This window comes from Pan troglodytes, chromosome 11, assembly GCF_028858775.2.
Source record: "Pan troglodytes isolate AG18354 chromosome 11, NHGRI_mPanTro3-v2.0_pri, whole genome shotgun sequence".
Lineage (NCBI taxonomy): Eukaryota > Metazoa > Chordata > Mammalia > Primates > Hominidae > Pan > Pan troglodytes.
Genome location: NC_072409.2, coordinates 66,631,831 through 66,649,887, shown reverse-complemented (window position 1 = coordinate 66,649,887; position 18,057 = coordinate 66,631,831). Strand labels below are relative to the sequence as shown.

The window sequence follows — 18,057 nt, the reverse complement described above, 5'->3', positions numbered from 1 at the left end:
CAGCTTTAAGAGGAAAACATACATGAAGTGTCTAGCCCTTGGCATGGCCCATAGTAAGTGCTCAATAAACACTGGTTAACTTTCCACCCTGTTGTTTTTTCTCTCTCATTCTTTGCCACAAGAGTAGAATGAAAATAAACTCAAACAACTTTAGTTGATTTACTTCTGCTTCCAAACAAATTTTCTCAAGAATGACAATGTCTCTAGTTTCATCATCAACCAAAGTTCAAAAATATTTTTCAGAGAGAAAAGTCTCTGAACAGAAAGCCAAGAGCAAAACACTAATAATCCTACTAAGATAGAATCCTGTTGGCAAACCCTGTCAACACAGCCTCCAAGTTTGTGCCACTAAAACTGGGGAATAGGCCCTGAAAGCTGTGAGTAAACTGCAATCTCATTTACCGTACATTTTGTACCACTCTTTGGATAACTACGCAGTATAGACTTGTTACAGTTTTTAAAAGTACACTGACTTCTGGAGAATACTTGCACCATCAAATAGAAATATCGACAGTAGAAAACTTTCAAGAGCCCAGGGGTAAGCATATCCCCCAATCCCTTTTTTAAAGATGCTTTTCTTTGAAGGATTCTTGGGCTATACTAGTATGAATTTAACCGCTCAGAATCCTAGCCGTTCTATTACCATTTCATAGTCACATTAGAGAGAAACTACAGAAGCTTTTAGCTTCTGTGTGCAACAAGAGGCTGTCTTGAGCAATTGACTGGCTTGCTCTATTTTGGGGCATTGTCATGCTGTTTGCCGGCAGCAAGCATTACTTGATTTGTCGGTCTGTGCTCTCCACACACACGTGCTGCCGGGGAACGGTGGTCCACTTCTCTGCCTCCATCACCATGGCTTCTGCGTCCATCAGTCCAAATCCATAAAGATGGCTCACTGTGGAAAGCGAGAGACTGGTCAGCTTCACTAAGCTACATAGGTCAAATTATAACGTCACTCAGTAGAGACCCCAGACACCACCCTATGGGATCCTAGCTATCTTTCCAGCAATGATTTGAGAAATAAATCCAGCAAAACAAATACATAGTCATGTCAAGAAAATAAGACATATGTACAGTTTTCATTGACTATCACTACCAGTAATATGCCTATCATTTATGAATTGTTACTCCATGCCAGGCACTAGTCTACAGTTTTACATTTAGTTCTCCCAACAATCTTCAGATGTTAGTGCCATTATTATATCATCATTCATTAATGAGAAAGCTGAAGAACAGAAAAACTTGGCCAAGATTGACTAGCAAGTCACTGGTCGAACTAGATTTTAATGCACGTAGTTTTTCTCCAGGGCCCCACTGTTTAATCACTTGCATTTAAGTGATGACATCACTGCTTTCATAAGATAAAATAATTAATAGGTTTAAAGAGAAGTAACAATGTATATGACTTCTCATAGTGCAAGAAGAACTTACATACAAGAGATACTAACGTTCTGACATATCTAGTAATTAGGTTGACTACCTTAGAAGACATGAATTATTACCTTTCTTCTAGCATATACAAAATTTACTAAACTTTATCCAGGAAATATTTGGAGGCCTCTAGACTTTTATGCCAGCTTCAGGTCTTTGATTCTTTTGGTTCTCAGTTAGCATACCTATTGATCTAAAGCTGAATTTGACATAACTGTCTCAGAAACTTCAATTAGATATAGGCATACTTGACTGATACAGTAATATATACATGTGCAGATCTTTCTAAAAATACTTTAAAATTCCAGTTGGTACTTAAAATCTCCACTTCTTATTGAACTGTCTCTTATAACTTTATATTCAACACTATGTCATATTTCCAGTTTTTGTCTAAAACATTTTTTATTATCATCACATGAATGACTTTATGCAAACATTTACGTAGCTGCCCATGCTTATGGATTACTTAAATATATCAGCTTGATTGTCGCGATGTGCTCAGATGTAGTTCCATTCTACTTGCAAAACAACCTCATCACCAAACCTTTGCTTTAGGAAGGCCCCTCTTAGAGACCCCAGTCAGAGGCTGCTCTTTCTGCCCCACTGCCTTTGTCCAGGCTGAGAACTTGGCCTGACAACCCCTCTTTCTTTCTCTCTGCAGAGTTAAGCCCTACTCTTATAAGTTCCTGAAGACCTGGCTAGTCTATCTTTTCCTTCTTGAAGTACTCTCTGACCAATGAAATAGTCAAAAGACATTTACTGAAATTTGACTATCTGTGACCAGTGAACTTTTCTCCTTTCTACTCTGGTAACTAATTAATTTGTCAATCCATCTGCCCTTCTGTCCATCCATCCGCCCTTCTGTCCATCCATCCATCCATTCATCCATTCATCATCCATCCCTCCATCCATCCATCATTTCTTGAATGCCTTTGATGTACCACACACTGTTATCAGGCACTGTACTTTTATCTGTGCCATCAATTGCATTGCCAATTAACTCTCTCTGTGAGCATATGTCTTTTTACTCCAGCTGCATTATAAACTGCTTGATGACAGCAACTGGGTCTTGTTTCTTTATATGTTCTATGTTAACAGAACTTGATGCACATAGAGGACAAATAAACTATAGTATATAAAAACGAACACTGTGCTAGGTTGAAAAAATACTGCCTTAATTATGCGATTTGCTAATCACATAATTCTTAGCAAACCAGAAAATAATACACAATTTCCTTGTTTGGGGATGTTATGATCTATCTCATCTACATTATTAAGTTCACTGAGCTCTATGTGAGAAAATCTGTGTAAAGAAACATATGAATGTAAGGTCTCCTTACTTTAATATCAGGCACTTAGCCAGATAGGACATATTAAATAAAAAAAGTAAACCTACTTTGCTATGGCACGGATATATGTGGGAGTTTTATGCAGGTACTTCTGCAATTTTTATTATTTTTTTAAATTAAAAAGTAAGCATATTCATTTTAAAACATCTTATCCAGAAAATAAACAAAATGAAAATTATCAAAAATCTTATCACAAGTTGATAAGTTTTATGAACAATTCTGAATATTTAGTTTTAGTTCCGTAACATCATGAGGGGTAATTAAAAAGGGACAGAGGTACTCACATGATACAGAAGAAATGTCAAATTTGGGCTTAAGGAACTAAACTGTGGAGATCTTTTGTAAAAGTTCATGAGAATCATTATGTTCTTACTCATCATTTAACCATAGCCTATATACCAGGTCATCATGGACAGTTGATGGTATTTTTCCCCTACCCTGGGGAAATTGAAATTTTTACCAAAGATGTTATGTCAGGAGCTCTACCTCCGATCAGTCCTTAAATATCCCCCATGCTAGTGTCAAGTGGTTTTAAACTAGCACAACTCATCATTTTATTTCAGTTTAGGGAAATAAGATGAAAGATTCGATTGGCATGTTGGGGGCGTGGAGAAGGGAGGTGGGGACTTGGACAGGGCCAGGGCTTTGGGCTGTCACTGCAATACCAGGTATGTGCCCCACCTGAGCGCCCATGCTTGCACTCAGCTGCTCTGGCTCCTGTTTTCACTCTCTCCTCCTCCATAACTGTCCACCTAACAACCATGAGGACATAAATTAACATGAACAATCAGATACAGCAAACACTTCATGCCTGTTAACCACTTAAGTAGAAAAGCACCTTGAGACTTTATGAAGGCCATAAATTTGTTTCCTTTTCCAATTCAATTTCTACCCTCCAGAGACAATGTCTGTTCATGAAACACTCAAAGTAGATGCTCGGAAAAGAGGCTGACTAGCTACAGTTAAACTGCAGACTGGTCAACCGAAAAAAACTTCATACTAATATAATATTAATGAACAAGAAAACTGGTTGCTGAGTAGATCAATGAAGGTCACTAAGTCAATAAGGGAAATTGCACAATAAATGTGTTGGACAGAGGAACTCCCTCAAAATCTGGTGTCAATACGGGAAAGAGCCATTATGCAGTTTGGAAGCACTAACAATTTTTTATATACAATTTTCTTACTCAAAATGACCTGTAAAGAGAGAAACATTGACGTTTTTGGTGACCATTTGAGTCAAGTCTGTCTTGCACATCTACTGTTACCCTGAGGTGCTCCCAAGGGTTCAGAATATGATTCTCTCCAGGGGCTGTGAAATGCCTGGCTTGGAGCAGGGCTTTCATAAATATTTGTGAAATGAATGAATGGTACCTAGAAGAGAAATGTTATTTAATTCACCAAGTGTCATAAAGTGTTTACCAGGGAATTGTAAGGGGAAATTAAGAGGCCTGTTCTTTTTATTACTGATTTCTGTGAAGTCACCCTTAACATTTGAAATTTATTCAAGGATAGAGCCAATATTCACATTTTACAATGTACAATTATAGCAAATATACCACGCAAACAGTTGGTTACGATACGGCCATTCCATAACGAAAGTAATCTTATTTACGCACATTTCTCACGCCCAGTTCAGAGCAAAAGCTGAGCCTGAATATAATTTTATGATGATCAAGTGGAAGCCACTCTGTGCAAGCACTGTGTAAAATGCAAAATTCCATGAAATCAGAGCACTATTAACATTGGTGTGAACAGGAATCCCGACCAGTTCAAACAGAATTTTTCATTCCTAAGAGTGGGGGCAGAAACATTCAATTCAGTTTTAATCTTAGTTAAAATTCAAAAATCAAATATTAAAAACATATTGAGGGAACAAGTTATGTATATAGAATAATTAAAGATCTTGAAGCAGAGTTACTGGAGTACATTTCAGAAAGTAAATTTATTTTTTAGTGAAGTGAGGTAGGACAAGCTCTGTTTCAATAAAGGAGGTTTGCAAAACTTGCCTACCGTTATATCTGTTCCTTTAGAGTTCAGGGCTGCTTACATTTTGATAGGTATAAGATACCAGCTGAGGTCTCACAAATAGGCTCATTTATGCACATAAGCTCAGGAAAGCCGTTTCATCTTGCACCAGAAGTACAGCTAGTTTTTATTCAAAGCTATCCAAAGGCTTCCCTGCTTGGAATAGTCAGATGGACAAGAGAACACAGGAAAACAGTTAATATTCTCTGGCAGGTATATTCTTATTTTCTGATGAGACCGGAAGTGCCGAGAGAAGATAATTGTTAGGCACACAAGTAGGTAATTGCACAGTTTGAAAGCAGATTCAGTTAATATACGTAACAGCTTTAGCTAAGAGGCCTAAAAGACTCTATTCTAAAGATAAGCTAGAAAGCTCAGCAGGAAAAAAAATAGAAGTTTCTGGGCATAAGAAGCTGTAAGCAGGAAAATTGGGTATATGTTCATCTCTTTTAGTGGACTGTCCTTACTGGAGCCAGCTATTTAACATTTTTTAAAAATTACACTGAATGGATATTTCATGATGACACTAACACGATTATTAGTAAATCACTCTATAAAGAATTGACTGGTTAAAAACAGTTTGAGCTTCCTAAAGTGAAAGAGGACCTTTCTGCTAAAACACAGTGTTATGCAGCATCCCGCAAACAAATAAATAAAATAGGGCAAACAAATAAAATAAGGCAAAGAAGCAGCAACAAAAACTCTCTCCAAGGAGCCTAGGAGAAACTTTAAATTTTGCCTATACCGGAAAAAATGCAACTTAGTAACAACTATCCATTACTGAGTATTTAATGTAAAAGCCCAGCTAAAATATCTCCTATTCCTTATGACCAGGGAGAGTAAATGTCCAGATTTGCTCAGGACTGTCTGATGTTAGCATTGAAATGCTTGTGCCCTGGGAATTCCCTCATTCCTGGGCAAACCAGGAGACTGGTCACTGTACGTGCAACTGAAATCGGAATGTGACAGTACTATGGAGAGAGTGTACTCTCCCAACTGTTAATATCAATAATCTAGTTCCTAGAGGGCAGTCAGGCATCCTGCACCTATATTTCTATTTGTTCGGATGCACATAACCATCAAAATACGAAACGTGGCCGATAAATTAGATTCAATTATTTGATTATTCAAAAGCATCAGTTTCAATATACTTCACCAATATAAGCTAATAATTGAGCCAATTAATTATTATATCACTCAGGTTGTAAAGCACCTACTCTGTATTCAACACCATACTCAACAGTGAGATCCAAATGCAACAGAAAATAATTTGTGTTCTCGCTCAAGTAGGAGGTGAGACAAGAATAACTTTATAATTTGAGAAACAATTAAAAGCACCAAACTGCGTAATTACTGTAAGTATAAAAGGACATCCAAAGAGTAAGAAATCAGTCAAATACAAGGGCTATCAAGCAACCAGGTGTATAGTAAGTACTCAATCCATGTGAGCCAAGATCTGCAGTAACATAAGGTAACCTGAGGGGAAAGTGATCCATATTTGGATTGTGCTTTCATGCATGTGTAGGATTTAGTTAGGTGGAGGACGAAGGTAGCACATCGCAGGGGTCAGGACTGGGCATCCTGGTTAGATAATTAAGTCTTTCTGTGGTTCGTTGAGGCACCGAGGAAACCAGCATTCCTGCAGTCGGGTGAATGCTCAGCAGGGGAAGGGGAGAGTGGTAAGTGTGCAGGGAATAGAGGGTGAGACCAGACTGCAGGAGAACTCAAAGACAACCATGATTGCTGGGTGTCAGCTGCCATCAATCAAGTTGTTGCTATTCTCATCTACCTATAAGTAAACCACCAGAATAAAAGGTAGTTACCCAAATTCCCGTCTTGAGGAGGGCTGCTTGATCTGTGGGCTGGGTAGAAATTCTGAACCAGAGATCAAAGAGCTGCCTGCAGCTGTTGCAGTCCTAGCACCTTTGGATTCTTTGATCCTCAATGTGCTGAACCACCTGCTCTGAAATAACTGCTCCCACCAGGGACCCTGTGCCTCCCTCACCTACTAATCAAACCAGGCCAAATGTGCAGGACAGGAGGAGAGCATGAAACTGAGAGGACCTGGGACGCTTTCCCAAGTTGCCACGTCCCACATGCATAATGTAAACACCTAAGTATGGTTTTTTTTTCTTTTTAAATGTAAAAAGAAACAACTAAATATGAAAACAAAATGAAACTTCCTACGGAAGAAAGAAAAAGTGGGAAGTGATACTTTTCAGTCTCATGTCGGCAGTTTCACACCTAAATATCTGATAGTGGAAAGCCAGAACGCTCCCAGAAACACTTACTTCTTCCTCTGTCTTATTCCCTTCCTCCGCTATCTCTTCTTCGCGTACTCTTATATTTCAGTGTGAAAGGAGCATGAGCTTCTTAGAGAGAGATTCAGAACTATAGTTGCAATGTTTTCTTCTGCTGCTCAGTGCAAAAATGCAGACTCCCTTGGGGTAGTAAAACGTAGCAGCTGGCACCTGTGTTCTGCTGCCTGCTATTTATTTATTATTTATTTATTTAGAGACGGAGTTTCACTCTTGTTGCCCAGGCTGGAGTGCAATGGTGTGATCTCGGCTCACTGCAACCTCTGCCTCCCAGGTTCAAGCAATTCTCTTGCCTCAGCCTCCCCAGTAGCTGGGATTACAGGCATGTGCCACCACGCCTGGCTAATTTTGTATTTTTAGTAGAGATGGGGTTTCACCATGTTGGCCAGGCTGGTCTCGAACTCCTGACCTCAGGTGATCCGCCCATCTCAGCCTCCCAAACTTTTGGGATTACAGGTGTGAGCCACTGAGCCCGGCTGCCTGGTTTGTTTTTATTTTTCCTTTGCTCTTCCTAAAATCTCAGGCTCTCATAACAACTCCAGCCAGATCCAAACATGCCAGCCGTCACCAGTGCTACTGAGAACTTGCACATGGAAAGTTTCCAGATACTGTCTCCTGGGCCTGCACTTCAAAGCTACTCTTGGGGATGGGTTTGGTCAGCAGCTGTACATAGTCAGACAGGCTCTTTAGTACAGACTAAGGAAATGGAGTTCAGGAAAATACTGCTGAACTCCTCTTCTCCACGCACGATGTACTTCATTATACACATATAGGAATACAATGTTTATATATACACACACAATTTATTATATTCTATATGAACATATAGAAACATATTTATTACTATTTGTTTCATTTGCAGAGTTAAAACAAGAAGGAGATATGTCTGCTTTCTGTCAAGGGCCTGTATCCATTTTAAGAAAAGAAAAAAGTGTCAGATTATTTTCTTATTTTCTTCTGACCAGTCTTCATTTATTTGCTCCCAGCATGGTTACAATAGGCAAGTAATTTGCTTAAGGTAATTGATGGGTATTTCCTGAACAGGAGTAGGAAAACTACTATACCAGTTTGGGGAGACCCAGCCATGTAACCCACATCATATCCAGATCCCATTTTTGCTTGTTTTTAGGAATGACTGTCTGGACAAAGATGAGAACAAGATAAAAAATGTACTACAAGGCCCTTTGGGTAAAGGCTAGTTGAAGATTAGATTGACCATATGTCAGTTCCCCAGCCTAGATCTTCTTGATGTAAAACTTGAGCAAACAATGAATGAAATGGGATTTCGGTTAGCCGGCAGCCAAAATTCCTATTTGTGGATTATTTACATATTACTTTTAGATAATTCTTTATTTAATTTTCCTTTAGTTTTGCTTTGCTTTTCCCTTAAGTTCTCCTAAGATAAGGGAATAGAGAATTTAGTTGACATTTATTTCAAGTGAGTGCCTGTTTACTCAGTGGTTAATAGTAATTACAAAGATTTGGTTATTTCATCCAGCTACACATCCATCAGCTCACCTCACAAGGAGCCTTCTTCACCCACTGTTGGAGGTGATGATGGCAAACAAAGAAAAATTATTCCTTGTCACTGGGAATGTCACTATTTCACTGGGAAGAAAGCTACCATATATCCTTCTCAGTTTCTGCCACTATGTAGGCTTCTCAGGAGCATTCCCTTTTATTTTCATAAAACTCAAATGATTTTCAAGCTTAATGGATGTCAGTAGGGAAATTTCTGTAAAATTTATGAAAAGTAAGCCATTACTGAGAACTGGATGTTCTTTTAGAAGAAATAAGACTTGAGATGGCTCTTAAATCCTTCAGTAAGATTTGGATTCATGGAGAGAAGGTAATGAGACCAGAATATTTGGAATGGTGACATTTTCAAGGAAGCTGTGTGGTCCTGGATTTACTCTGGAGGCAATGAGTGCCAACGATCAAGGAAATGACATAATTGAACTGATATTCTGGAAAGATTAACCTGGGATTTGTTATACGGGATATCAGAGGCAGAAGGACTAAGGCAGGGAACCTATTGCAATGGTGCAGGCATGTGAGATCATAAACCAGGTTATGGAAACGGTGAAAGAAATGAGAGATCAGGTAAGGAAGACGCAATGGAGTTTTGCAATTAAAACTGGAGGTGACCAAGGAGTCAGGAACAGGGTGATGGACAGAAGGGTATCCCCTGTCAACAGAGGCCAGCTTTGGGGAGAAGTTGTTTTGTGAAAGATGACTGACGGCTTCTGTTTTAGAAGTTCTTAGCTGTAAATGACATAGAGAGGGCCTTGTGCAGAGATTCTAGATTGGTAGTGGATGAAGTCAATGTTGAGGACGTAGAATTGAAAATCCTTGGTGAAGACATGATACTTGCAACTGAAAAGAAGGCAGATATGTGAAAGAAAAGCAGTGGCATTAAGAGGATGGGAGAGGAAAAGAGAGAGGGAGAGAGAAACTCCCTCCTTCCCTCTCTCCCTCTCTAAGCAACAGACCTCAGGGAATGGCTAAGGTTAAAGAAAGGGAGAAAAGAATAAGTAAAGAGCCAAAGAACCAGGGCTATATCTTTGCATCATTAAAAACAAAGAGAGATCTAGACTGGGTTGATCTAGAGCATGAATCCTAGAGGAAGACAATAGGTCTTCCGATTTGGCAAGCAGGAGATGGGTCAAAGTTGTAGAATAATTTCCCTTCAAAGGTGGAAGTAGAAACAATAAAAGTAGAAACAAGATTGCAAAGAATTACAGAAGGACTGAATGAACTAAGGAAATGGATGCAGCTAATTCAGACTACTTGCTGGGAATTTTTAGTTGTGAGAGGAGGGATGGAACAAAGGCAGCAGAATGGAAAAGGTTTTCTTTTTCTTTTCTCCCCCTTTAAGAGTGATACAAAGTTTGAAAACATAGGGTCATGGTCCAATTGACAGAAAAAAGAATAGATGTGGCTGGGAGCAAATGGCTCAGCAACTGACAAGAGATGTTTGGGGAAAACCTTTCACAACTTCCTTATTGAAACAGCAGGAAAAACACAATTTGAGAGATCATTTTTTTGTTTCTTCTAGGGATGGCACTTTATTCTTCTAAGGATGGCACTTCCAGATGCACAGGAGAGAAGGTAATTCATTACATATGGTGGGCGACTTGGGACAGTAGTCCTCAAACTTGCATGTGTATCGGAATCACCCAGGACTTGTTAAAGCACACATTTCTCAGTCCCAGTGATTCAGGAGTTTTGAGGTAAGGCCCAGAATGTGAATTTCTAACATGCTTTCAGGTGATGCTGGTATATTGTTGGTCCGGGGACCACACTTTGAGAACACTTAGGTTATTAGGGATGGCATCTCCTGGCAAAGTCTGATTAATTAGGCTAACATCTCCAGCATAGGTCCTGAGACTCTATAGGCATGATTCTCAAATACCCCTTCCCTCATGCCAGGAGCAAAAGAAATGAGAGTTGACTGCACAGTATATGATGTCAGTATCTTTTTATATGGTTATCCCAAATATTTCTGCTTCTCTTACAGAAACATTTTGAGAAGATAAAAGTTCCCTTAATTAACCTAGACTTGCATTATCACTCACACTTCAGGGACAGATTGGTCTAGATACTTCCTTCTTTGAATGCACATTACTTAAGGCGTTAAGTACATATGGCACTGTTAGGAAAGAATCAGGGTTTGACTGAGTTGAGATGAAAAATCATGCTCAGTGTACAAAGGTGAAAATAGAAAATGCACTGACTTGTCTGTTTCTGAATCCTACTGCCCCTACAACTGAAGCACATTTAATGCATTGAGCATGCTTCTCAAAATGAGAGGCTGAGGGGAAATTTTATAGGGGAGGCAAAATTCATATCTTACATATGTATTTTATTACACAGTAGCTAATAAAATCTTCACAATGATCTTATTAGCAAGATGGTATTATTCACATTTTCTAGCTGAAGAAACTAGGTCTCATCAACATGAAAAGAACTTGTGCAAAGTCATAGAAACTCAAGCTCAAGTCTTCAGAATTTCTTTCTACTATATATTTATCCATTGATTACTGTGGTCTACAAGACATACAGTATTTCTTTCCACTAAGGTACTCAAATCAATCATAATCCTCAGAATAATCCTGCAAGGTAATAAAGGGGGAAAACATATGAGGAAATCATCTACATAACTTATCTTTTCCAAGTCAACCACACAAAGTACTGCTCTCATCTTCAAAACTTCAGAACTCATTAAAACGTCATGTGCAATATATATATATACGTATATATATATTTATTTATATGTTGGACTTGGAAGGAAAGTTTAACATCTGGTCCCTAACACTTTCCCATATTCTTGCTGAGAAATGACCTTCTTCAGTCATTTCTATCAGGGATTTTCTGTGAGTGTGAAGATATTAATATGGAAAAGATACTTTATTTTATATTCACGCTTTGGCTATTTTTTTTTTATTAGAGCTAACCAGGCACTTATAGATGGAAGAATGACATTGAGTATCAAAGAGCAACTTCCCATTTGTTAACATCCAGCAGTGATCACAATAGCTTTCTTTTTGGCTCTTTCAAGGATGACTTTGGAAATTTCAGGGGGAACTGTGTCTTCTGGTATAACACCATAAAATGAAGCCTGTTGAAGCCATTACTAGGACATGTGATAGAAGTTTAATTGCTTTGAAATGCCAAAGGCTAGCAAGATGTGAGCATGTGTAAAGAGACTGAATTGAGATTCTAAGAAAAAAAAAAAAGAGTCTGGATCTATTTATTTCCCAGAAGATGTATCCAGATGGATTCTGCAAAGCAACTGCCTGGAGTCTCACTTTATAGTGCTAGGTGCAGTGGCCTTGGAAGTCATGCATAGAACCAGGGAAGGATTAATTTTCAGCATTTCTTTTTGAGCCTTTGGATTTGGTTTATATTACAGACATTGGCACCAATACAAAGATCTCTCTAGATAACAAAATAGGATAGGCTTAGCCATCTTTAGTAAAATTAAATTTGGAAAAGATGTAATCATAAGCCCCCTTTCATCTTGTTTATTTGGGCCCTCTTATTGATCCTCAATTAGTTTCCACAGTGCCCACTTACCATGGTCTCAGTGTGGTCACAGCAAGTTAGAGCCCTCTGTCCCTGATGTGGGATATGAAACTGGTGCTGCAGTCTGTGCTAGGAATATCTGATGCCAGAATCCAAACTGATATGCATGTATTAATTTCAATAAGAGAGTTTCTCCTGTTTACCTCAATCACAGTTTATTCCTTTCACATTTAAAGCTCTATTCCTTGGTAGAAAAAATGAGCTGGGGGGGAGGTGGTATTTTCACAAGACAGGTTGATGATAATCATGGAAGACTTCAAATGAAGCCTTTTCACTGCTGCTCTGGGCTCATGTATCCAACATATGCCAATGTTTACAAGCACTCCACCCCAAATATGAAACTTCTACTGGAACTCAAATGAAAGAATCATACATTTGAATTCATGAAGCTTCCATCATTTTTGTTGAATGTAAAAAAAAGTACCTGAAAAGAATTATAGATCTGTGCTTAGCACTTATGATCACTTAAGAGTCTGAGATTTTACTTCAAACTTTGTTTAGAGAGCTGGTGATAAAGATAGTGATGAAATAGCCACAGATATTGCAATCTTTTTTTTTTTAAGATGGAGTCTTGCTCTGTCGCTCAGACTGGAGTGCAGTGGCACAATCTTGGCTCACTGCAACCTCTGCCTCCCAGGTTCAAGCGATTCTCCTGCCTCAGCTTCCTGAGTAGCTGGGATTACAGGCACCCACCACCACGCCCAGCTAATTTTTTATTTTTAGTAGAGATGGGGTTTCACCATGTTGGCCAGGCTGGTCTTGAACTTCTGACCTCGTGATCCGCCCACTTCGGCCTCCCAAAGTGGTGGGATTAGAGGCATAAGCCACCACTCCTGGCCAGATATTGCAAAATTTTATTTGACTCTAGTAACACTGAGTTATTTTGCCAATGAAGAAATAGGTTCTGTGGGTATCAAGACTGAAGCAATGGCTGCAGATTAAAATGAACAGAACCATCTCTGGATGCATACTTCTTAAAAGATACCTGTGCCTTTGTTAGCTCTGGAAGAAATCACAACAGAATTCCATGCAACGGGGATGCCCATGTGGGACTTCTGTCGATTAGACAAAGGTACCTCTTTCCTTAAGGTGGACATCATCCCACTGCAGGGCACATTCCTTGGTGACTGGATCCAAGGCCAGATTTCTGTCCCCACCCACTCAACCCTTTAGTTTGGCTCCCTTGTGCAGTTAACAACCTATGCAACCAGGTGTGGCAGCTCTGTCAAACAATCAGACATTTCTCATGTTTTCAGCTATCTTCTCTGATTCTTTCATGATATGTGACTGCAATTCAGTGGGAGTTTTAGGCTTCTAAGATGCATAGAATTGCACTTTGGAACCAAGCTGGATACATATCTTCTACTTTGGCTGTAAATATACTTCTGAAGGTAAAACATGAAAAGAAGCGGATGATTTCCTGACAAAACCATCCCACACAGTATATTAAGAAAGCATATACATTGTAACCTCTGGTGGGTTCAGAAAAACAATACAGCTTCTTAAGACTACTGAAAATTCTAAGTTGGCTTCAGGGCCGAGAAAAAGAATATGAATACAATACTTTGGAAGGAGGAAAAGTCATTTATAAACACTAAGTGCTTCTGTCATTCTGCTTGCATAATAGGTGTACAGCAACTCAAGATGCTAACCACAATTATGTATACTTGCTTTCTTTAAATGTTTGTGGGGTTATATGGCAAATACAAAGACTACAATTGTATGCTAAAAAGAAATTCAAATATGGGAAGTTAGATGGCTTTTCGGAGGTCATGGTGAGCAATAACAACCAACGAAAAGACTTTGGTCAAAGGAAATATGTGAAGGCTTCTCAAAGCACAATTTCCGACCTGACATTTTTCAAGAAGCAATCTTGTCATCACACCCTTTGCCCGGGGTTTACTAAAGAGTCATTTCAAAAAGCACTTTTTTCTCTTAAAAAAAAAAAAAAAAAGTGGGATGTAGCAAAGATGATTATATATCCCAAATCTACAACTTTCCTCATTTAGAAGGCCAAGAGATGATAAAAAATGTCGCTGAATGTCTCAGTCTTAAGGTCACAAATACATAATTGCTTACTAAGATAATATAAAATGATCACTGCAAGACAATTTCCTTTCATTTCAACCAGTCAGTTTGTTACACACATGCCATTTTGTAAGACATATCATAGGAACAATGGATTCACACTATCAGTGTAAGAAATAATATTCTTTTTGACATCAGACTAGCAACTTGAATCAACTTGCTTGAAAGTCATTACTATCATCTAGCTCACTTTCTCAATCACTGCAGCGGCTCCAAAATGTTTTTCAAGTGAAATGAGAACTCCTAACTGCAGGATTCAAGTAGCTTTGCTTTTGATTTCTTTTAGATTACTTTCCTCATCACACCATACCTGTCCTTTTTGTACACTGAGCCCTCTCTTTTGCCCCTTCCCCTGACCTGTTGCCTTCACCATGGCTGTCTCCTCCAGTTATAATTTCCAGTCCCTGAGAAACACAAACAAAAGAAGGCATTTGTTTAAACTAAAAGAAACTACAGTATTCCAGATAAGCTTGGTTCCCCAACTTTTGGTAACCCTCAAGTTCTCAAACATCTTTCACCCTCTCATTGTACTTATTTATGCTTTATTTAGGTTAGGTGTATGACATTAATATAATTCATAATCATTGGCAGATTATGCTTTTTCCAACACTTTTGAGGCCATTTATTGTTTATTGAAATCCAAGTAATCTTATAAAAAAGAGAAAATAAGGAGGTTAATAATTTATCCAGAACCATCAACTAAAATCACTGACAATATGAAATGAAAACAATAGCCCAAATTAGAGAAAACAGATTACAAAGAAGAGAAGTGTCACAAGAGATATGTGACTATCATGTAGTGAGTTTAATATTTGAAAGTGTTAGAGACCAAATTTCATTTCTAAAATACAAATTCCATGTTAATGGATATAGCTCTATATACATCTACATCTGTATCTCTATATAAAATATACTGGATTCTTATCTTACAAAACTCTGAACAGAATTATTAACTGAATACGTTTTATTAGAATGCATGACATATAGCTCATAAATAATTTTACTTAAGTACATACTATGAATGAAGAGAGGCATTAAATTCTTTATATGATACAATTTTCCTCATTCTTTTCTTTGCTCGCTCCACCCCAGCTAGGATGGCCTCCTTGCTTTTCTTTGAACAGGTTTTGTACATGCTATTCATCTTGCCTGAAATGCTCTATACCTAGTTAGCCACTTGGAATGCTCCCTTATTCTTCAGGGTTTCTGTTCAAATTAAAGAGGACTTTTCTGACTAATATTTTAAAATTATAATTTGTCCACATAAAGATTTTTACATAACTATTTGGAGCAGTTGTACTCATACTAACTCGGAACCAGAAACAATAAAATGTTCCATGAAAAAGTGAATGAGTATGGAAATTGTGGTATATTCATACAGTGGAATACTAGATAGCAATAAAAGAGAATGAATGCCTGATATACTTTTAAAAATCTAAAACATTACTTTTTTTTAACTTTTATTTTAGGTTTAGGAGTACATATGCAGGTTTGTTATATAGGTAAACTCATGTCATGGGGCTTTGTTGTACAGATTATTTCATCCCCCAGGTATTAAGCCCAGTATCCAATAGTTATTTTTCCTGCTCCTCTTTCTCCTCCCACGCTCCCCGCTCAAGTAGACTCCAGTGTGTGTTGTTCCTTCTTTGTGTTCACGAGTTCTCATCATTTAGCTCCCACTTACAAGTGAGAACATGTAGTATTTGGTTTTCTGTTCCTGAGTTAGTTTGCTAAGGATAATGGCCTCCAGCTCCATCCACGTTCCCTCAAAGACATGATCTCATTCTGTTTTATGGTGGGAATGCCTGACTTAATGACACAGATGAACCTCAAAACTCTTATATGGCTAGAAAGAAGCCGGTTTCAAATAATTGAATTTATATGAAAGCCTACAAAAGACAATCTCATCTATAGGGACAGAAATTAGATCAGTGGTTGCCACAGCAGGAGGAGGCTAGAGGATGAAAAAGGAGCAGAGAATAACTCGTTAGGGTGACAGAGGTTTCTATAACTCGATTGTGGTGATGGTCACATGGATGTTTACCTGTGTCAAAACTCACTGAACTGTACACATAAAATAATGTGCTTTTTTATTGTATGTAAATTTACCTCAATAAAGCTGATTAAGAATGTATGAAGATTACCAGATATACTGTGTAAAGCTGGGATTCACTTCCAGGTTGTTGGACTCTGGAGCCCAACCACTGAACCACTGAGTTCAGAGCTGAGTGAATTTTTTTGTTTTAAATAAATACAAAACTTCAAATAAGAAAATGATTGTTGAATTTTAAAATAGGCTGTAAAAAGAATGTAGAGGGTTGTGTGTGTGTGTGTACTTTGCTAAGACTCTCTTGACTTAAATCATTTTTGGGCATCTTATTTTGGAACTGGATTCAGAATCCAATTGTAAGTGGTTCAATTTCATTACTTGATAGTCAAAATACACTTTTGAACTGACATCATCCTCTATAATCACAAGCTTAGAGCTTGACGACATATATCTTTGCCTAAAATATCAACCATAACCACAAAATATTAAGAGTTGTTGTTATTAAGAATAGTCAAAGTCATGTGCTGAAAGAAGAGTTTTACAAATACCTAGGTAAAGTCCAGCCTCATTAGAATTAGATTTGAATTTCTTCAGGTGATTACACAAAAGAGACGTCTATTTTCTCTTAAATGTAGATGCTTTTACACATTGCTAAAAATCATATTTTAAACTCACAGATTTACACTGTATATCAATTATTAGAGTTGACAGGCTGTTGATAGGCTACAATCAGTTCAGATTTCTATCATTAGTTCCTAAGTTGAAGCAATTAATTACAGCTTTAAAGATTTAGTAGGTTGGACTTAAGGTGACATTTAAACATTTAAATTAATTTGCAAAACAGAATTTAAGTATAGTTGCATTATCATTGATACACGATTAATGATTTAAAAACTTTGATGCCATATTAGTAATAATTTTATTATAAAGTCCTTGATATATTTTCTCTAGCCCACTCCAGGTAACTGAACTAATTTTCAACCCCCCAAAAATTCTAATTCACATCACAGTTCCGCGTCTTTATTCTCATTTCAGGGAGTAGAAAGCTTCATGTATGAAGATATACTTTTAAGACTCTTTTTGTTTGGTATTTTCCATTTTCAAAGCACTTTTCATTCAATTCATTCTTCTCATTATGTTTAGTATTAGCTATCCACATTCCTCAAAAACCAAGGTACAAAAACTCTAATTGGCTTCCTCAAAGGCCACAGAAAATATCACTAATAGACTTTCTTCTAGAATTTAAAGGCTCTTAAGATTTTGGCAAAATCACGAAACCACTCCAAACATAGTTCTCTTCATTAACTAATTACATCTTGTATAGAGATAACAGGTGAATAGTGCAACCATCATTTTAATTCTATTTTGAGAATGGGTTTTAAGTGTGAAACCGCATGCATTTAAAACTTACAGGGATGAAAGGGCAAAACAAAATGAAACCCCCAAAAGCCTAACAAACCTAATACCACCATTCAGTCAAGGACAGGCACAGAGAAAACACTTTTCATTTGTAGAAAATATTTTTGAGCGTCACATATTTGGTAGGCATGAGTTGAACATTCTGATGAGACAAGTGGGCATTTTGGATGAAAGACTCTGGATTAAGCCATGACCAAGCAGAGTTTGCTATCAGGGCTTCTATATTCCCATGGAGATGTTTGGGTAAATCATCTACCAGGCAAAACAATAAGGGTAAAATTCCTGA

At 37.8% G+C, this 18,057-nt stretch overlaps 1 protein-coding gene across 8 annotated transcripts in view; it reads right to left on the bottom strand.

Annotated features, from left to right (window-relative positions):
• Positions 1 to 18,057, bottom strand: part of PCSK5 (proprotein convertase subtilisin/kexin type 5) — a 465,695-nt gene that overhangs the window by 201,542 nt on the left and 246,096 nt on the right. For all 8 annotated transcript variants that reach the window (XR_010148685.1, XR_010148686.1, XM_016960969.4 and 5 more), the window contains exon 11: positions 778 to 895. Coding sequence is in view for 6 of the 8 variants with exons in the window: in XM_016960969.4 (XP_016816458.3) it covers positions 778 to 895 (118 nt within the window). In the remaining 2 variants the exon portion in view is untranslated. The remainder of the gene's footprint in view (positions 1 to 777; positions 896 to 18,057) is intronic.